This window comes from Kogia breviceps, chromosome 1 (assembly GCF_026419965.1).
Source record: "Kogia breviceps isolate mKogBre1 chromosome 1, mKogBre1 haplotype 1, whole genome shotgun sequence".
NCBI lineage: Eukaryota > Metazoa > Chordata > Mammalia > Artiodactyla > Physeteridae > Kogia > Kogia breviceps.
In genome coordinates, this window is record NC_081310.1 from 83,110,514 (window position 1) to 83,132,771 (window position 22,258).

The 22,258-nt window shown below is 38.6% G+C and overlaps 1 protein-coding gene across 5 annotated transcripts in view; it reads left to right on the forward strand.

The window, feature by feature from the left end:
• Positions 1–21,861, forward strand: part of GABPB2 (GA binding protein transcription factor subunit beta 2) — a 28,950-nt gene extending 7,089 nt beyond the window's left edge. For 2 of the 5 annotated variants that reach the window (XM_067035503.1, XM_059080149.2), the window contains exons 3-9: positions 94–261; positions 819–1,013; positions 2,959–3,097; positions 9,420–9,536; positions 12,010–12,195; positions 16,508–16,638; positions 16,765–21,861. In XM_067035503.1, the coding sequence (XP_066891604.1) occupies positions 94–261; positions 819–1,013; positions 2,959–3,097; positions 9,420–9,536; positions 12,010–12,195; positions 16,508–16,638; positions 16,765–17,064 (1,236 nt within the window). In that variant the 3' untranslated portion in view covers positions 17,065–21,861. The remainder of the gene's footprint in view (positions 1–93; positions 262–818; positions 1,014–2,958; positions 3,098–9,419; positions 9,537–12,009; positions 12,196–16,507; positions 16,639–16,764) is intronic. The other 3 variants (XM_059080157.2, XM_067035514.1, XM_067035520.1) reach the window with 3 other exon arrangements.
• The last annotated feature ends 397 nt before the right edge of the window (positions 21,862–22,258 follow it).

Sequence of the window (22,258 nt, forward strand, 5' to 3'; positions counted from 1 at the left end):
CCTAGGTGTCACCTGTTGTTCATTTGTATTCCTCCAGTAATGATTTAGGACTCTGCACACAGTTGGTATTAAATGAGTATTATTTTCCCACAGCTTGGAACATCACCCCTCCACCTTGCAGCCCAGTATGGTCATTATTCCACAGCAGAAGTGCTCCTTCGAGCAGGCGTTAGCAGGGATGCCCGGACCAAAGTGGACAGGACCCCCTTGCACATGGCTGCAGCTGATGGACATGCACACATCGTGGAACTACTTGTTAGGGTAAAGCAAGAAGAGTGAGGGGTCTATATTGTAAAAGGGACAAATACCTCCCTGTTTTTTTACTTAAACAGGTGGTAGGAAACTAGGTTGGGAAAGATTAAGTTTAGGACAGTTTATAGCATTGAATTGCATCTCTTTCAAGAGTCATCATGGCTATGAGGGTTTTATTTTCTAGTTTTTTAAAGGCTAAACAGACTTTATTGATCTTTCTTCATTTTTCTTCTGCAGGTGTTCTCTGGTCTTATGCCTATTTTTTCAGGCACTCAGCTCTCTGTAAATAAATGCAACAAAAAATCTGTTCTTTTCCCCTTCCTCTCCCATCTGTTATAATTTCCAACTGTGTCCTTAAAAGGTCCTCTCATTTAAGGCATTGTGTCTATCAGCATTCAGGAGAATTTGAATTCAGGAGACATGTTTTTCTCTTTGATATTTCTTAAACATTTCTAAATTTGAATATGTGTAATTTCTATGGAAATCCTCTATATATGGTGATGGGATATTGTACCTGTGCTACTGTAACCAGTGTCTCTTTGAAAAAAATTACTTTACTATGACAGAATGGTGCAGATGTGAATGCCAAGGACATGCTGAAGATGACAGCTTTGCACTGGGCCACAGAGCACCACCATCGAGATGTTGTAGAGCTACTTATCAAATATGGAGCTGATGTCCATGCTTTCAGCAAGTTTGATAAATCTGCCTTTGACATAGCCCTGGAGAAAAACAATGCTGAGATTCTGGTCATCCTTCAGGTCCTGTTCTTTTTATACACCACAGTATACTTCAGTTGAAGTTAAGGATTTTTTGTAGGAGCTGAATCAAAACTGAATTTTCTCTATCTTATCAAAGTAGTACTTCCATTATGTCTCAATCTTGTGACTCAGTGTCATTAGTATCTTTAAAAATAATAATATAAAAATAATAATAATAATAATAATATTCTATAAAGCCCTGAATTATTCATGGTGATTGAAGAACAATGTTGTGGCCAGTACAAAAATAAGTTTTTATTTGGCTTTAGAATATTTTTTCTCCATGAAAATTTCCCTTTCTAATTAAACTTGACTTAGGATAATATTAAAAGCCTGTTTATGTTTTATGAATATACACCAGCTCTTGTGAGATAGTACATAGCTCTAAAGCATATTGAGTCATAAGGAAGCCATCTCAGAATTAAAAATCAGCTGTGATGATATCATCCATTGATTTTCTAAGCCAGCACTGGTATATCAGGAAATAACAGGATGAGAGATACAAAGATTAATAGGACATAGCCCTGTCCTTGGAGTGTTTACAGTATGATGAAGGTAAAGACAAGATATAAAGCATTACAATACTATGGTGGTAAACAGATACCTAGTAAGTATTACAGGAGTATTGATAATGCTTAAGGCAAGGATTAAAGTATATGTAGACTCTGAACTGAGTTTTGAAGGAGTAGTAGGCAGAGATGTGAGAAAATGATATTCTAGGCTAGAAAAAGCAAATCAAAGACACAGAGGTGGGAAAGGACATGGAATATTCAGGAAAGAGTAAGTAGTTCTGTGACCAGAGATTGGGCAGGAGAAGCAGAGTTTGGGAGTGGCAGGAGCTAAGGCTTGAGAGGCTGAGTTCTGAACACAGGGTTGTTAGATGGCATGCAAAAGAATATGGACTATTTTGTGAGCAAGAGGGATCCAATAGAAGCTTTTAAGTAGAGAATTGATACGATAAGATTTTTTAAAACGATGATTGTTTGGAGTGTGGTACAGACTTGAGAGAGAAGACACTTAATGCTGAAGACCTTCATTAGGCCAGGCAAGAGCCAATGAAGTCTTGAATTAAGGAAGTGATAATGGAGGGTAGAGGGGGAAGATTCAAGACAGAATTTTACAGTAATCAGAGAATGGATAATCCGTTTCAGTTGAAGCTCTTAGCAAGGGGATAATTCTATGTAAAAAAATAGCCATTTCTACTGTATTATCAGTGGTTGGTTGGTTGTTTTTTTCTAACATATGGTTCCCTATAGACTGGTTATTCTCTTCAACTTTCAATTCCTTGTTCAGAGCCCTTTTATAATTTTTTAGTAGTGATCATGTCTGTAGAAAACTGCTTATGAAAGTAAAAAAATAAAATAAAGATAAGCATCTTTATACCGAAATTGTGCAGATATCTGTAGAAGCAGAAGTGCAGCATATGGAACTAGACTTTAAAATCCGGCACTCATTTATTTGCTTCTTATATATTCTCTTAGGGATTTCTTCAACGGCAGAATGGAATAAGTAGTTGGACAAAACTCTGGAGAATATTGTTCTCTGTAGATTCTCTGCAGGGATCTCCAGCTAGCACATTGTCTTGTACATAATTGATCATAGAATATTAGTGCTGGAAATTACTTTTTAGGCCCACCCCCTTTATTTTTCAAATTTAAAACCAATATCCAGAGAGGTTAAGTGAATTGTCTAGAAGTTTTTGCAAATAATAATGCCTTTTTTTTTTTCTAAAGTAGAGATAAGCTTGGGAAAGCAATCTAACGTCTCTGTTGCCCTGGTCTGAGAAAAAACAGTCATCTTAATGAGAACTGTGAGGTCCCTGGGACATTGTGCGCCAGAACTAGTTCTGCTTGACAGAGCATTGTGGGGGGGCTGTTCAGTAACTGTATAACTAAGGCTGGTTAGTAAGTGTTCTGACTTTGAAATGTCTTGCATTGTTTTATAGGAAGCAATGCAGAATCAGGTGAATGCTAATCCTGAGAGATCCAACCCTGTGACTATGGGTACCCCATTCATCTTCACGTCAGGAGAAGTTGTCAACCTCGCAAGCCTTGTTTCTTCAGCCAGCACCAAAACAACCTCAGGTAATGTTCTGATAATGTGACATTTATTTTAGACTTAAAATGAACAGAATTACAGGTTTCCTTATGAGATGAATAGGTACCTTGTCTGATACCCACTCCTTTATTAAAATATTCCTCAAATGGAAGATTTATAATAGATTTAAAAGCTAATGCACAGGGCTTCCCTGGTGGCGCAGTGGTTGAGAGTCCGCCTGCCAATGCAGGGGACGCGGGTTTGTGCCCTGGTCCGGGAAGATCCCACATGCCACGGAGCAGCTGGGCCCGTGAGCCATGGCCGCTGGACCTGAGCGTACAGAGCCTGTGCTCCGCAGAGGGAGAGGCCACAACAGTGACAGCCCCGCGTACCGCAAAAAAAAAAAAAAAAAAAAAGTAATGCACAAAAAAATGATAAAAAGAATTAAATAAATAAATAATAAAAATTTTAAAATGAGCTAATGCACTTATTCTTTCTAAGGGAAGGGAAAATCATACATTGGGATTGTACATAAGTGTTTACTGTGTTAAAAGTAAAATATTCTACAGATTAATCTGTTGAAGGGTTATGTCTGACCCCTAAATGAAAATATACGGGTGCTTTAATATGGGACTGCTAAGGAAAATAGTTAAATATTTATAGTCTAAGGCAGTAACAAAGCAGAATAAACATAAATGGTTGTTGGAATGCTGATATAAAAGAGGTACATGTGATTATTTGACTAAAGTGTAAGAGTCTTGATTTGTTCTTGAGAACATATATAACAACAAAATAGCAAAGAAAAGCACTTGGTGTTGATCTTTTGAGACTTGTATGTTTTTAACAAAAATATCTATCTAAAAAGGAGCAAATCCACTTTGCTATACAGCAGAAACTAACACAACATTATAAATCAACTATACTCTAATAAAAAATTTTTAAAAATAAAAATAAAAAGGAGAAAATTGAGTTTATTTTCAACATCTCCTTACAAATACTTGTTTTACAATGAAGGAACTTGTGTCCTCATTTAAATAAATTTTCCTACTAACTCTTGGTTTCTTTTTCTGTTTCTGACTTTCATTAAAAAATACACAACTGTATTCATAGTTAAGTTTGTAAAATATCAAAGGAAGATCTTGAATGAGGTATTATTATTGAGAGGCATCGTAAAAGAGAAGGAACATAAACACACTATACATAGAATTTTGCATTCAGAACTGCTTTCAAATACTGATTTATTACTTGACTAAGATGCTTGACCTTGGAAAAATTACTTCTCTAAGCCTTCTGTACTCATATATAAAATTGGGATATAATAATCTACTTTATGAGGTTGTTGTGAGACTGAGATTTTGTATTTCAGTACCCATTTTATAGCAGGGCTTCAATAATAGCTAATGTTAGGTGGAAATGTAACTTCTCAGTGAAGGATGAGTCCATCATGCCCACAAGGGGGCAGTAGTGACCTTCATTTTATAAACTATCAACTGTTGTTTAAAATCACTGTAATCAGAATATTCACAGCCATTTGGATTTGTTGTGGTTCAGGCCACACTGATTAGAACAACTGCTTTTTTTTTTTTTTTTTTTTTTTGCGGTACGAGGGCCTCTCACTGCTGTGGCCTCTCCCGTTGCGGAGCACAGGCTCCAGACGCGCAGGCTCAGCGGCCATGGCTCACGGGCCTAGCAGCTCCGCGGAATGTGGGATCTTCCTGGACCGGGGCACGAACCCATGTCCCCTGCATTGGCAGGCGGACTCTCAACCACTGCGCCACCAGGGAAGCCCAGAACAACTGCTTTTTTAATCCAAAAGTTTTTAGAAGCCAATAAAGTTATATGTTCACAAACACGTATTGAATAAAAAGAGCCAGAGTTAAGTCTTTAGTCTAACTACTGAAATTCTCCAGATTCTTATCTGGAATGATAAGCAAAGTAGAAGACATTCAGGATAGAGATTCTTTTTTTTTTTTTTTTTTTTTTTTTAGAGGGTGTTCCTTAATAGATTTAGAAGTACAGCTTTAATGTACCATAGACCGGCCATTCAATTTAAGTACTCCTGAATTTTTCTTGAAGTTAAAATGAAAAAGGAAGACTTACCAAGGATAGAGATTCTTAACCTTGATTCCCATGGACCTATATCATGCTTGTCGTGTTGCTTTTGGCAAACCGACTCTTCTTTCTCTCTTCTGTATGTTGACAATGGCAAATTGAAATTGCTAAACCGTCACATAATTAGAGCTGATCTCTCCAGTGTCATCTTACTCATGAAGCAGTTCTACCTAGCTATTCCCCTTTAGGGGACTGGCCTATTTGATGCTTAATCAGTGCAGATAAAAGAAAGGAGAAAAATTATAAGACAAATTCATGTTGTGTTATTGAACTGGGTTAAAGGATTTTTCTTTTCCTGAATGGTGGGACAGGCTTCTTGTTTCCCATCATCCAGCAATATTTTTAACATATATAACAACAACAGTATGGAGGTTCCTTAAAAAACTACAAATAGAACTACCATACGACCCAACAATCCCACTACTGGGTATATACCCTGAGAAAACCATAATTCAAAAAGAGTCATGTGCCAAAATGTTCATTGCAGCTCTATTTACAATAGCCAGGGCATGGAAGCAACCTAAGTGTCCATCAACAGATGAATGGATAAAGAAGATGTGGCACATGTATACAATGGAATATTACTCAACCATAAAAAGAAACGAAATTGAGTTATTTGTAGTGAGGTGGATGGACATGGAGTCTGTCATACAGAGTGAAGTAAGTCAGAAGGAGAAAAACAAATACCGTATGCTAACACATATATATGGAATCTAAGAAAAAAAAAAGTCATGAAGAGCCTAGGGGTAGGATGGGAATAAAACACAGACCTACTAGAGCATGGACCTGAGGATATGGGGAGGGGGAAGGGTAAGATGTGACGAAGTGAGAGAGCGGCATGGACATATATACACTACCAAACGTAGGGTGGATAGCTAGTGGGAAGCAGCCGCATGGCACAGGGAGATCAGCTAGGTGGTTTGTGACCACCTAGAGGGGTGGGATAGGGAAGGTGGGAGGGAGGGAGATGCAAGAGGGAAGAGATATGGGAACATATGTATAACTGATTCACTTTGTTGTAAAGCAGAAACTAACACACCATTGTAAAGCAATTATACTCCAATAAAGATGTTTAAAAAAAGAAGAATTAACTGAAAAGACCTTAAAAAAAGCATTAACTGAAAGTATCATAGGATTATCATTTTGGTGGATTATTATTATTATTTTTTTTTTTGCTGCACCCCACACCATGTGGGATCTTAGTTCCCTGACCAGGGATTGAACCCATGCCCCCTGCATTGGAAGCCCGGAGTCTTAACCACTGGACCACCAGAGAAGTCCTTGGTGGATATTTTTGATACCAAAATCCAGATTATAAAGTTTGCTTTCAATTTTCCATTTGTGACTAAAGATATCAGTCATCAGTGCCGCCATCAAACTGCAGTGATTTGGGAAGGCAGATTAATTTAAACATTAATCAGAGCAAAACAAAGTTATGAAGATGAATTTCCTGTTTCTGTAGAATCATAAGATGCACTCTAAAGTCAAATATAAATTGCCTTATATTGGTTCATAAAGGGTACAGGCTTTGGAATCTAATAATTAGGTTCTAATCTGGGCTCTGACATTTACTAACTGCATGACCCTGGGCAAGTTACTTAATTTTTCCGGATCTAGTTTGCCTAGGTTGCCTAGCGGACCGTAGCACACTACCCTAAATCCTGGTCTGAAGAGCTTATTTATTTATATGAGCCACATTCTGAATAGGTAAAAAGTTGTCACTAACAATGCCATTTCCCTTCCAAAAACAACAGCAACCATGCACATTTCACTTTATTTGATGTGGGGGTCTTATATTAAAGAGAATGAAGGAATTAACATTATTTAACAATAAAGTACTTTATTTTCCTAGAACTCTCTGGGATAAGTCTAAAGAGGTAATTTGCATCATCTCTTCAGTTTCAACTGTATATGTCAGAATACTAAACCTAATTTTTCACATATGTTATTCATTTTGCTATTGAGGGGAAGTTGGGTAAGTCATTATGTTTGAATCAGAGGGAGAGCACCCTTAGGTTGGAATCATTATATGCTAAGAAGTATATAATGCCTTTCTCATGAAGCGGTTCTACCCAGGTATTCTCCTTTAGCTTGGTGGCCTACCTGATGTTTGTCCTAGAACTTTAATTATAACAGCCTTGCTTGTGTGTGTGTCTGTGTGTGTATGTGTGTGTTTTAACTGTGGTAAAATAATAACAGCCTTTTTTTTTATTGTTAGTGACTTATTGTCACATATATTCCAAACTCCATGAGGCATATATCTAAAAATTGCTTGTTCCTTGTTTGTTTCATCTCTGAGTTTTATGTCAGCACTTGGTACGATAGTCTGAGTGATAAGAAAATCATGAACTAAGCAGGAAAATTAGGGTGTAGTCTATAGCTGAATCTTGCTCTTACTGAAGTCATTAGATAGACACAGGCTCCTTCCTAGAGGTCAAGCAGTGTTCTACTCAGACCATTTGGTTTCCTGAGTATTTTATGAGAAATTAAAATAAGGATATCATTACTATCTCTACCCTTATCTTCACTCCCACAGTCATCACCCAAAAGCTTTGATTAAGATAGTTTGCAGCTATGTGTATTATACAAGTAATCCACCTTTTTATGGAAAAATCTTCTGAAATTTAAATTTATAAACCAGTTAAACTAACTAGATTAATCATATCAGAAAAGGACTTTAAGGTTTTTTTAAGTATTTTACAGATAATTGACATTTTTTAAGCATAGTAGTGGGAGAACTTAAGAGTACATTTAGGGCTTCCCTGGTGATGCAGTGGTTAGGTATCCGCCTGCCAATGCAGGGGACATGGGTTCAAGCTCTGATCCAGGAAGATCCCAGATGCCGCCGAGCACCTAAGCGCATGAGCCACAACTACTGAGCCTGTGCTCTAGAGGCCTCGAGCCACAACTACTGAGCCCACGTGTCACAACTACTGAAGCCTGCACACCTAGAGCCCATGCACCGCATCAAGAGAAGCCACCACAGTGAGAAGCCTGTGCACCACAACAAAGCATAACCCGCATTTGCCATAACTAGAGAAAACCAATGCAGCCAAAACTAAAATAAATGAAATTAAGAAAAAAAAAGAGCTCATTTAAAAAGAAAATAAATGTATCAGTCACATTTCAGTCAGGAGACAAAGCTACATATGGTGTAGTTTTATTATACATAATTTTATTATACATATAAAATAAATATATCTATTTTATTATACATATATAATAATATATATTATAAGTATATAATTTATAAGCTTATAAACTTAATCTATAAACACTTTTTAGTAACAATGGAGTAGCTACTATGAGGAGAGGAGAACTCAGGAATAGCCAGTATGGGGAGCAGCCACTACTTCTGTATGACAAAACTTAATCTCATGCCAGATGGCAAGAAATATTTATGGGGTCCAGCTTCAGTATCCCAAGATACAGCAAAGAAGGGTGGATTTGCAGCCAAGAAGCAATTAATTCACAACTGGTACAATAAGTATCTCTGAAATTATAGTGAAAGACTTAGGGAAATGAAATTCATGTTATAAAAGTTTGATTTATGCAAAACTGTTGAGTAATACTTTCAGTTCATAAAGTTAGGAGTGCCTATTGCCAGATCTAATACACTTCCCTCTTGGAACTAAGCTGTAAGGATATCACACAGATACAAGAGAAAAAGGTTATGAACAAATTGTTTTTGAAAAGCACGTCATGACATAACTAAAGTAGGTAATTGTTTAGCCTTTGACATTCAATATGTGAAACTTCAGGTTTTTAATGTTCTTGAACTTGAGGTCAGTCCTAGTCTTCTCACCTCTCTAGCTGATGAATAGAAGTAGCATGGTTGAGTAAAGCCCAGGAGGGGCCTATTCCCTCAGCACTGCTTAGTTTGGGGTGAGGCATGCTTTGTACCCTTACTGCCTGCTGCCAAGGAGAGCTCTGCATAGCCAGCCTAGGGAGTAGGTGGCACTCTTGGTCTGTTAGCTACTGATGCTCAGCATTGGCAATGCCAAGAGAATGATCAAATGAAGGGAATGTAGTGTGGCCCTATACCAAGCATATTACCTTAATCCACTTTAAAGGGAAGACTTTAAACCTTAAAAGAGTTTTAACACCATGATAATTGCTTTTTTTGTAGGTTTGTATTAGAGAGCAAGATTAAGCACATTAGAGTGAAAAGCTGAGGTTTTGATTTAATAAGCCATTTTTAGTTCATCTCAATTTATTCTCTCTGCTGGACCTCATTTGCCTTTTTTACCAAAATAGGTGACCCCCATGCCTCCTCAACAGTACACTTCTCAAATTCCACCACCTCAGTGCTGGCCACCCTTGCAGCTCTTGCTGAGGCATCAGCCCCCCTCTGCAACTCACACAGAGCCACAGGTAGGTAAGGGATATCTGCTGGGTGAATCACCATTTCTTCTTTTGCTTTTGAATCTCCAGCAGATTTAATTTGCATGAAATGTTAAAGAATTATGGTTAGAGACAGCTAGGATAAAGGGATGTAGAGTCATTGAGCATCAGAAAGAAAAATCGCTAAGTGATATATTCAGTCAGCTGAATAATATCAGAGAATGACTAAATTATTCCTTTGCAGCTTCAAGTTTGTTTATCCTGACTCCAGTTGCATCAGATTGAAATGTTTAGTCTTATATTAGCAGAGTTTTGGAAATACTCTATGTTATGCTTTGTCTGATGCTATCATAGAATGATTCAAAATAGCAGCCTAAATATCTTGTATTAAAGCATCAAAATACATGGGACTGCTACCTCGCTCATTGTTATATTTTTTGTACCTTAGGTTGGCTTGCTTTTATTTTCACTGGAGATGTTATTTTGGCATTTCCAGTGGATTTGTGAAGATACATTCTGTATAGTGCCCTTCTTATTTTAAAACAGAAAGGTTTCAGGTCACTTAGCCAGAGCTAGTGACCCACAGGGAAAAGGCTTAAGGCTTCATATACATAGGGGACAAATAGTCATAGGTAGGGCTAAATAGTCATTTAGGAATCTTTCTGGAAACCTCTGGCAGTCTGCTCCATCATAAACGAAATCAGATTGTTGATTTCTTTCTGCCGTTGACATTTGGATGCTGAGAACATTCCTCCAATCCTATTTTTCCAACTGACAACAATAATAAAGATCTCTACTCAGGTGTGTATGAGGGAACAGCATGGCAGAGGAAAAAGCAATGTATTAAACTTGTGCTTGTTATTCTTTTGATTTGTTCTTTGATGTTGGATAAATCATTTAACTTCTCCAGGTCTCAGTCTCCTCATCTCTGACATGATGGTTGGATTAGATTACCTATCAGGGTCCTTTCAGCTATAACATTTAACTGTTCTTTGTTTCTAAGAGGTGTGAATGCTCTATTTCCACTGAAGTGCCTGAATGTGTCTCATATGGATAGTCCCTACCCCACTTATTGCAAAGTTCTACTTGTGACTCTTTAGATATAGAAATTTCATAGTGGTAAGAGCTGTTTCCCCTAATAGTTATTGGGGATACTGACTAACCAAACTGAATATCTTTATTCAACATGATACATGTAAAGCTCTTAGAAAGGTACCTGGCACATAGTGTCATTGCTGTTAATGTTATTGTTGATCTGTCAGGTGAGAGAAGCCATCTACTATTTTTGTCTATCAGACTTCTTCAATGTTTTGACTTCTTGACATATTATTTTGTTAATTCACTATTAAATGCCTTTATTTCTTATAGAAATAGATCTACTCTAATTTATAGTTATTTTTCTAAGCTCTCTAAATTTGTTTAGACTTTCAAGATGTTTTCTGAAAAAGGAGTTCCGAGATCAAATATGTTTGGGAAACTCAGCATATCTTATTTTATAGAGTCACAATGCTCATTAGTCTTTTAGGGTCTCTGATACTTCCTACAAAATAAACAAACACAAAAATTTAATCATATTTAAACGAGCATTTTGAAAATGTATTTGTATATAGAACCTATCTTTAGTGAAAGCTAACATGTCAATGAAGACATTTTATTTATTTATTTATTTTTATTTTTGGCTGCGTTGGGTCTTCGTTGCTGCACACGGGCTTTGTCTAGTTGCGGCAAGCGGGGGCTGCTCTTCGTTGGGGTGCACAGGCTTCTCACTGCGGTGGCCTCTCTTGCTGCAGAGCATGGGCTGTAGGCATGCGGGCTTCAGTAGTTGTGGCACGTGGGCTCAGTAGTTGTGGCACAGAGGCTTAGTTGCTCCGTGGCATGTGGGATCCTCCTGGACCAGGGCTCAAACCCGTGTTCCCTGCATTGGCAGGCGGATTCTTAGCCACTGCGCCACCAGGGAAGTCCCTGAAGACATTTTAGAAAATACTGTTCTAATGCATTCCCTGTTTTCTTTCTTTTTAAAAAAATGTTGTAAATTTATTTTTATTTATTTTATTTTCGGCTGTGTTGGGTCTATCATTGCTATGTGTGGGCTTTCTCTAGTTGTGGTGAGCGGGGGCTACTTTTCATTGTGGTGCACGGGCTTCTCATCACGGACTACGGGCTCTAGGCTCGCAGGCTTCAGTAGTTGTGGCATGCAGGCTCAGTAGTTGTGGTACACAGGCTTAGTTGCTCCGCAGCATGTGGGATCTTTCCGGGCTTGAACCCATCTCCTTTGCATTAGCAGGCGGATTCTTAACCACTCTGCCACCAGGGAAGCCCTCCCTGTTTTCTTTTCACCTCTGACTTAGCATTGTTTACAGGAGCTTGCTTTTGTGAACTGTTGAATCTAACTTTTTTTTTCAAGTTTTTCTATCCCTGATATTATCAGTTTTAAGGGGGCTGAAATTACTATACTCCTATTTTTTTAAAGCTGAAATGTTATGTTTCCTTTTGTCATCTGTAGCTAATTCAGAGGAAATCATAGAAGGAAATTCTGTTGACTCATCAATCCAGCAAGTGGTGGGAAGTGGAGGCCAGAGGGTCATCACCATAGTGACTGATGGAGTCCCTCTGGGTAATATCCAAACTGCAATCCCTACTGGAGGCATTGGCCAGCCATTTATTGTAACTATGCAAGATGGACAGCAAGGTGAGTTATCCCATTTAGACAATTGTTTATTAAAAGATACTTTAGACACTCAACACACATCTAAAAATGAGGCATTAGGGGGACTTCCCTGGCGGTCCAGTGGTTAAGACTCTGCACTTCCAGTGCAGGGGGCGTGAGTTTGATCCTCGGTTGGGGAACTAAGATCCCACAGGCCACGTGGTATGGCCATAAAAAAAAAAAAAGGGCATTAGGGCAAGTAGTGGGAATGGGAGAAAGCGAGATGCCAGATGGAACAAAGCTCTGAAAACGGAAAAGAAACAGAAGCCAGGCTGGCAAAGGCTAATTCTCCTAATATATATAAAATCTGTGAGTAAAACCAACAATCTGGTAGTAAAAAGAGCAAAAAATGTCAACTAGTAGTTCACAGAAAAGAAAATACTGATGGTTCTTAAAAATAGGAAAATACATTCAACCTACTTCTTTCATTCAAGAGAAATATAAATAAATACTGCAGCAAGATACCATTAAAGCACTATATTGTCAAGGGTATGGGGAAACAGGCAGTCTTATAAATCATTGGTGAGAGTGTAAATTACTACATCCTCTGAAGAGCAAATTGTCAATATATATCAGTATTGAAGATGCATATACCTTTTGGCTAAAAAGTTATTTTTCTATGAATTTATATTCATACACACAGAAATGACATATATACTAAATTATTCATTACAGCATTATTTGTAATCATCAGAGATTAAAAAGAACCTATGTACAAGTCATTAAGGAACTGGATAAATAAATTATGATACACCCCACCCATGCAATGGAATACTATGCAGCTATAAAAAACAATGAGGAAGGGCTTCCCTGGTGGCGCAGCGGTTGAGAATCCACCTGCTGATGCAGGGGACACAGGTTCATGCCCTGGTCCGGGAAGATCCCACATGTCGCGGAGTGGCTGGGCCCGTGAGCCATGGCCACTGAGCCTGTGCTCCGCAACGGGAGAGGCCACAACAGTGAGAGGCCCGTGTACCACAAAAAAACAAAAAAAAACAAAAAAAAAACAGTGAGGAAGATTCTTGTATACAAGTATGATCTGATCTCCAAAATATATTAAGTGACAAGAGCAAGATGCAGGAGTGTGTAGAGTATGCTACATTTGTATTTTTTAAAAAGGGAAATATATGTATATTTGCTAATATGTTCATAGACTTAGACTATCTCTGGAAGAACATTCAGAAATAACATTGATAACATTGATTCCCTTGTGGCAGGGCACCTGGGTAGCTAGGGATGGATAGGAAGCTTTTCAATGTATATGCTTTTATAGCTTTTAATCTTTGAATCGTGAATGTATTACATATTCAAAAAATACATAAGTAAATTTTTTTGAAAAAAGAAAGAAACTAATCATTACAACTTCATTTCTCAGAAATACTGAAGGTTGAAGAAGGAGGGTTGGTATAATTACCTTTTGTGTCATCAAAATTTTGACTTGGCCTAAATAATTATGGGGATTTTATAATTTTCAAATTATTTGAATTGATGGATCTTTGCAGTATGGGAAGGAAGAGTAGAAATTAAACCTTTATAATTCAGGCTTTGGTATCATAAGTTCTTGGAGCTTTATTTGGAAATATACCACTGATATTTTTGTGGACATGATTATCATTTAAAGTTTTGGGGGGCTCATTGAGTAAGTGAGAGACTCTGCTTGTAATGGAGTTAAATAAATGAGAACGAAGTTGTTTTAAGGAAAAAGATAAAATTTGAGGTTTTGCCTAGATAAACTACACTACTTTAAAAAAAATTATTTTTTTAATTTTTTTTTAAAAATTACTTGTTTATTTATTTTTGGCTATGCTGGGTCTTTGTTGCTGCATGCGGGCTTTCTCTAGTTGTGGCAAGCGGGGGCTACTTTTTGTTGCAGTGTGCAGGGTTTCTCATTGAGCCCAGAGCACGGGCTCAAGGCGCATGGGCTTCAGTAGTTGTGGCACACGGGCTCAGTAGTTGTGGCTCACGGGCTCTAGAGCGCAGGCTCAGTAGTTGTGGTGCACTGGGTTAGTTGCTCCGCGGCATGTGGGATCGTCCCTGACCAGGGCTCAGACCCGTGTCCCCTGCCTTGACAGGCAGATTCTTAACCACTGCGCCACCAGGGAAGTCCACTACACTACTTTTTATAGATGCATTTAACCAGGCCCAAAGAAGGAGAGCTGGAATTTTGTGAATTAATTGTAAGAAATTTTTAATCCCAGACAGAATTTCCATTTCCACTTAGCAGATATCCAAGCTGCTTTCTACTGCTATCAGTTGATGAGTGTTCAAGGAATACAAGCTAATCTTAAAATCAACCAAACCGGGCTTCCCTGGTGGCACAATGCTTGAGAGTCCCCCTGCCAATGCAGGGGACACGAGTTCGTGCCCCGGCCTGGAAAGATCCCACATGCGGCGGAGCGGCTAGGCCTGTGAGCCATGGCCGCTAAGCCTGCGCGTCCGGAGCCTGTGCTCTGCAAAGGGAGAGGCTACAACAGTGAGAGGCCCACGTACCGCAAAAAAAAAAAAAAAAAAAAAAAAAAAATCAACCAAACCAAATAACTAGGTAAATCTGCTTTAAACAAAAATCATAATGCATCCTAAAACCTAAGTTTAATTTTACCTTTTTATTTTGAGATAATCATACATTCATTTATGTATAGTTGTATGAAATAATACAGAAAGATCCCATGTACCTATCACCCAGTTTCCCCCAATGGTAACATTTTGTATAACTCTAGTACAATATTACAGACAGGAAATTGACATTGGTACAATCCACCAACCTTATTGAGATTTTTTTTCCAGTTTTATATGTATCCATTTGTGAGTTTGTGTTCTATGCAATTTAATGCATCAGCACCACCAAAGTTGAGATACAAAACAGTTCCATCACCGAGATTCCTTGTGCTATTCTGTATTCCTTGTGTTATAGCCACTTCCCTTCCCACCTCTTTCCTCACCACTGGCAACCACTAACTAACTCATCTGTTCTCTATCTTTATACTTTTGTCATTTCAAGAATGTTATATAAATGGAATCATACAGTATGTAGCCTTTTGAGATTGGCTTTTTTCTCTCAGCATAATTTCCTTAAGGTCTATCCAAGTTTATGTTTGTATCAATAGTTCATTGCTGAGTAGTATTCCATGGTATGGATGTACCATAGTTTGTTTAACCATTTACCTACTTAATCTGTCTCCAGGTTTTGGCTATATCTGAGTAAAGCTGTTATGATCAATTGTGTACAGGTTGTATGGGAACATAAGTTTTCAATTTTCTGGGGTAAATGTCCAAAAGTAAAATTTCCGGGTGATATGGTAAATGCATGTTTACTTTTGTAAAACACTGCCAAACTATCTTCTACAGTGAATGTACCATTTTACATTTCCACCAGCAATTTATGAATAATCCAGTTTCCCACATTCTTGCCAGAGTTTGGTGTTATCACTATTTTTTTTTAAATTTTAGCCATTTGGATAGGTGTGTAGTGCATCATGTGTGTTGTGTGCATATGTGTGTTGACCCTTTTCTCACTTATCTGTGAGAAGATAAATAGTTAAATTAGACACAGCTAATGGCAAACTGCTTTCATGAAACGTTTCTCAAAATTCTTATTTAAGATATCAGACCTACTTTAGATAAGTTATTCCTGCAGAATTGTAAGCTAAGTGGTCACAGCTTCTGATCTACAGTCAGACATTTCTATATAAAAGCCTCAAAGTTGGGTCTTAACTACATGGCTTCCAAACCTGCAAATCTTCACCTTTTCCTTTCTGAGGTCTTCTTAGTGCCTCTAATCTTTTTGGTTTCTCTCTGTAAAGCCATGCCTTGCCTGTTGATTCTAAAATCCAAAGAGATATGAACAGTGAGATATCAGAGAATATATTTTAGTTTAGATGATTTTTTTTTTTTTTTTTTTTTTTGGCTGCGTTGGGTCTTCATTGCTGTGCACGGGCTTTCTGTAGTTGCAGTGAGCAGGAGTTACTCTTTGTTGCGGTGCATGGGTTTCTCATTGCAGTGGCTTTTCTTGTTGCAGAGCATGGGCTCTAGGTGGATGGGCTTCAGTAGTTGTGGCTCACAGGCTCTAGAGCGCAGGGTCAGTAGTTGTGGAGCACGGCCTTAGTTGCTCCACGGCATGTGGGATCTTCCCGGACCAGGGCTCGAACCCGTGTCGCCTGCATTGGCAGGTGGATTCTTAACCACTGCGCCACCAGGGAAGCCCTATATTTTAGTTTATTGTCTGATTCAACGTAGGCAAAGTCTCTTTGTTTTACTATGTATTTATCACCTCCATTTGGTGTCCTTTGGCTTACAGTTCTAACTGTACCTGCTGGTCAGGTTGCAGAGGAGACTGTTATTGAAGAAGAGGCAGAAGAAGCAGAGAAATTGCCACTGACTAAGAAACCAAGGATAGAAGAGATGACAGACAGTGTGGAGGAAAGCAAGGTAATGTTTTTAGCAGTGGTGGAGAGAAGAGAAGGCAAAGATTCAAAAGCCAGAACTTTCAAGGCCCAAACCCTTCTTTTTTGTCTACTCTCAGGAATTCTTACCTGTGGTGGTTTACTTTTACAGGAAGGCACTGAAAGAGAGCTGCTTCAGCAGCAACTCCAGGAGGCTAATCGAAGAGCCCAGGAATACCGACACCAGCTCCTAAAGAAAGAGCAGGAGGCAGAACAGTACCGCCTCAAGCTAGAGGCCATGGCCCGACAACAGCCCAATGGAGTTGATTTCACCATGGTTGAAGAGGTGGCTGAGGTAGATGCTGTAGTAGTTACAGAGGGAGAGATGGAGGAGAGAGAGACAGAAGTGACTGGGGCAGTAGGGACCACAAAGCCTCATACTGGAGTTTCCATGGAAACTGTTTCAACTTAATGTACAAGGGCCACAGCTTGTGCTGTGTCCATCTTTTTCCTCTTTTTAAAAGAAAATACAAAGGACAAACATTGTATAAAAATTAAGAATGTCCTAAAGAAGAAAACTATAGCAGGGTACAGAGTTTGGGCTCAGGAAGGCTTTCTATGCAACTGGAAAATTCAAAGCCAAATTTAGGGAACAAGTCTTCTGAGGGACCAAAAGAATAAGACCAAATTTCTCAGCTCACATCATTGCTTGAAGCATAGAGGTAAAAGAATGCTGGATGTTGCAGATTGATTGTTTTTTAAATAACTGACTTTCTATCAAAAGATTTAAAAATAATATTCCTAATATGGACACACCCAGAGCCTTTAATATTATAGTTGTACCATCAAGTGACCTGAAACTTTGCCTTAGATTTATGATGTGTACCTGTTAGAGGAGAAACCTAATTGGGAGGAGGGATTAGATGCAAGCTTTGGGGAAGAGAAAGAAATATATTCCACTTCCGAAGGAGCAGGCAGGCACTCCCCACTATCCTGAATTAATTTCACTGATGTGTGATTGCCTGACTGAATTTGCATCCATTGTGTGTCCATAGCTCAGATGCCAGTTTAAGAAACTGAAATATCATTTTTAAAAACTGGAAAGGAGAGAAGTGTATATAAATCCAAAATCCTCCAGGCTGTGTCTCTACAATGCTGGAAAGTGGCCAGAAAGAGGCTCCTGGGGTTAGGAAACAATCTGGTCCTGAGATACCAACTTTGCTCTGGCTAGATTTTATGAAATCACAATCAGAAGTGTAGTCTGTTGTCAGAACAACTTGCTTCCAACCATTTATTTATGTAATATCAAGCTTTAATATCAACTTTTTAATTTTATAAAACTTTGTTGAGTTTTCTAAGTGTGCCTTTCTGTGGAACTTACATGGTATGGTATCCTCTCATAGGCAAGAAAAGACAGGGGGAGAGATGAATGCTGAGGATGTTGTATAGCTTTCTCCATCTGATTTGGGTTGAGTAAACTGCTCTGTTTCCTTAAGGTCGGGCCTTGTGCAGAGCTTTTGTGCCTTATAGGTGCTCAGTGTGTGCTGGCAAAGGGACTGAGAACTACCAATGCCATAATGTAAGGAACCAAAGATTCTGACCAGATGCTTCGTCACCTGACTCTCTTCTCTCCCACTATGCCTGCTCCCTTTGCCTATATACTTTTGAAAGTGTTTCATTGCTGGGATTTCTTGGAGTTTTTTTAAAAAAGGGGAATACGGATGGAGAGAGGGGGGTTATGGAGAGGTCATCATCCTGGACTTGCTTGCTTTGTTATAAATTAGAAGCAACCAGAGGGAGCTGTGCCAAGTAAACATTTGAATGACTGTTTAGAATATGGTTTTCTTAATTAGCAATCACGGGGAAAACATACATTTTTAATTTGGAATAAAATGTGACAGTTAACATGGTTCTGTTTACCTTGATTAGTGAAGTAATTTGCTGCAGTTTTCCAGAGGTGCAGAATCATTTGGGGCTTAAAATAAACTGAAAACATAACTTCCCAAACCAAATTTAACAAACAGAATTGGCTATTAGAGGTTTATAGACAAAAATATCAGTTTTGAAATTAATCTTGGCTTCAGGCCACCGTAGCTAGGTTTTCTCCATGGACCAAGTACTAAGCACTTCCCAGATGATCAGATATTAGTCTGCACTGTTGGGGATGATGGAGAAATGCAGTGGAGCAGCCTAGGTGAGGGAGAGGGTAAAATTGTGGTATCTGCTGTCGAATGTCCTATTTCTGTTTGCAATATTTTTCCTTCTTCTGAGTCCCTTTGTGAATCAGGTGCTAACAATAAGCTGCTGTTGTGTGCCATTTCAAAGCTTTAGCTTAACTATAAGAGGGACCAGGTGTTATTTTAGATGTGTTTTGTGTGTGTTCTTGGTGCATACATTGACTTTAATTCCTTCTTTTATTCTTTCCTGTTCAGGGAGTGAAGGTTAACTGTGTAGAAAATATGCAGGCCCAGCCACCTCACTCCCTGAGGTAGTTTCTTATTGAGGGTGGGGAGTTTCCATCCAACACTCCCTTCTGAGCATACAGAGTCCCTACTGTTTGGGGGAACTGTTTAGAGTTTCTTATTATTCTTTTTTTGTAAGAGCCTATCATTCCCTCCGAGTAAAATATCTAATACAGCCCAAGTCATTTTTGATGGTGGGCTCTCTGAGATAGGGAGCTAAAGCGGGGGTTGGGATAGGGAGAGAGAGAAGGGAAATGTCTAGAAAGGGGTGGGTAGCAAAAGGGCATTTGTTTTTATTTACTTGGAATAGACCTTTTAGCATCCCAGAGAAGGGAAATAGGACTTGATCTCTAATTGTATTGCCATAGAGAGAATGGTAGGTCAGGATCCCTTGAAGTAGTTAGATTAAATATTAAAGACATGAATGGCAGTACCATTGTATGATTTTGCCTATTTTTCTGGATCAGCTGTGGAAGTTGGAAAAATGTTGCTAGATCTTCTGGGTTTGGGGATTCCAACTGGCTTATTGGTAAGGTTGGATTACAAAGAATCAAACAGACAAGTGGTTCAGAGATGGTACTTGAGCAGGAGAAACCTGAAGCCTAGGATGATTGCCTACTTCAAAATAAAGCTGCTTTAGTAATATCAGTATTAATATAGGAATATTAGACCCTACATTTACATTTTGGTTTTAAGCTTTCCCCTAAAAAGGAGAAAGAAATAAATCTTAATATTTCTGTTCTTGTTCCTGGCTTCAGGAAAATTATTTACAAATGTATAAATGTACATTCCCTTCCTGTCACTACCTCTGTGGGATCCCTTAATTGTAATGCCAGAGTTGAGGTCTCTTAATTGAAATATGGGAGAACTTGGCTTTAGGTTTTCTGTATATTGAACTCAGCACCTTAAAAGATGTTCTTTTTCTCTGTCAGATCTGTGTTTCATAATTTTTGCCTTTGCCTCTCCCCCTTTTTCAGCCTTAGCACTGCATTATTAAAATGTTTGTGTCTGCTCAGTAATATTAGAAACCTGTGGCATGCAAAATGACTTTCTTTCTTTATATTGCTATAAAAGAAATGAATTTAACAGAGGGCTCTCCAGTTGAAGTTAAGTATTTTGTGACCAGGGCATTTTTAACACCCCTTTGCTGCACGTATATATTGTGTACATTATAAATATATATGAATTTTCCCACTTTTCTCTTTGTTTATTTGAGGTTCAACTCTAAAGTACCTGGTAAAAGCTGGAAATATTTTTATTTCATTAAAAACATTAGAGAGGGTTTCTTTCAATTGAGTAAAGGCACTGAGGAAGAAAAAGCATTACTTTGGCCCTTTTTCTGAGAGGCATGCTCAACAGGCAGTAATGAGAAACCTGAGGAGTGAGGCCCTAGGGAGAGCTAGTACTTATCTTTGCAGAGATTTCTTTAGCATACAGTGTGATGACATCGGTAAACTGAAAGATTCAGAGCAGGGTCAGGGGTAGAGATGGAGCTGCCTTTCCACAGAGCAAACCTCCTTTCAGCTCCTATGGTAGCTGTTTTGACTGGCATTTGTATAATTTCTTACACCTCTGAAAAGGAAAGAAACCCTAGATAAAGTTCCATGGCAGAAGGAGCAGACATTCTATACATCTGCTTCCCAGTTTAGACATCTCAACCTTTTAAGGAATCATCATTTTGAGAAAGCTTCTGTGGCTCTTTCCTAACAAACAACATTATGGACCCCCAGAGCGAGAAGACATGAGGCATATAGTGAACTATTCCCAGAAGTTTAATATTGAGTAGGAATCGGTTTTTGTCCAGATTTGTTGGAGAATGGCCTCCTGTTCTCTACTTGTTATATAGACATATCTGTATGGCCAGAAAAGGAGCTTTAGAATGGAATACATATTAAGACCGCCTATGTGCTGCTCTAGGCTCTTATCTATTTCCACTTTATGTGATATTTTCCCCTTTTGAGTTAGTAGTCTATTTCCTATGCCAATATATTTAACAAGAGACCAGGAGCAAGAAGGATGTGAATTCGAAATAAGTAGCTTTGAACCTCTGGTGCTGCCTTTTTTTTTTTTTTTTTAAAGACTCTCTTAAGATTAGGAGGTGGGGTGATATCCCTAGACTCCAGACTACTACATAGCAACTTGGCTTGTTAATGGCAGGAAATTGTTATTCCCTGTCTCTCTCCTCCCCTTTCCCCTCTAACTACTTCTGCCTCTGTGACCCCATTGTTCTTATCTCATTGAGTCTTTCCCAGGCACTAGAATTTAATTAATAGGTCATTTCTAATCTATGCGCCTTGTCTTTCCTCTTTCTGTTCCCCTCCTTCCCTACCACATATTTTCTGTTTATTCTTAAATGGTTTGTTTCTGAGAATTAATCTAGGTCATACCCTATATCCTGTGCTTCCTAGTTGGTTTCAGGCATCTTGCTCTATCAACAGTAATGATAGCAGCAGCTCCCTTCTCTGGCTTTGCCCTGTGTACTGTCCTTCTGCCAAGGCCATTTGTGTTGGGGGCAGCAGAAAAAGGGTAGGTGGGGTGCCTAGCTTCTTCTCAAAACATCTTCAGTTTTTCAGGTTGTCTGACAGCTTTATGTACAGTATGTTTTAAGAAAACTTAAGTATACTTCTCTTTTTTATTTAGGATTTTAATTAAATAGGGTTTGATTCTGATGAGTAAGTTTGTGTGTGTGTGTGTGTGTGTGTGTGTGTGTGTGTGTGTGAGCATTTGTGTGTATGTACACCTATACAGATCTATATTATATATAAAATTTTTGTACTATCATTTAAAATAAAAAAAAGTTTCTTACTAAAATGTCAAAGTTTTACCATTTCAGGTGTCATTGAAATTTTTTCCATCTCCTGGGCAAAAATTGTATCTACTTCCTGGTCACAGATAATCCTTAACAGCAAGTTTTCCCCTTCCTACTGAGCTAATGAGGGTGGAGCAGTGGGAGGGTGGTTTGTGAGGGCGGGGGGACCGGGAGGGACACGACATCTTCTTTCCCCTCTTTGGTGCCTCTTCTGACCCACTCACACTCTCTACCTTTTCCTTATCTAGCTACTCCTCAGCTGGTATTCTTAACAGGCAGAGCAAGTTGAGGTAAGAACTGAAGTGCAAATGGAGAGAACTTTTGACTGGCTTATTAATTTACATCTTCTTTCCTTCTTTTATCCCCCACTCCCTTCCCTAAAAGCAAACAACCAA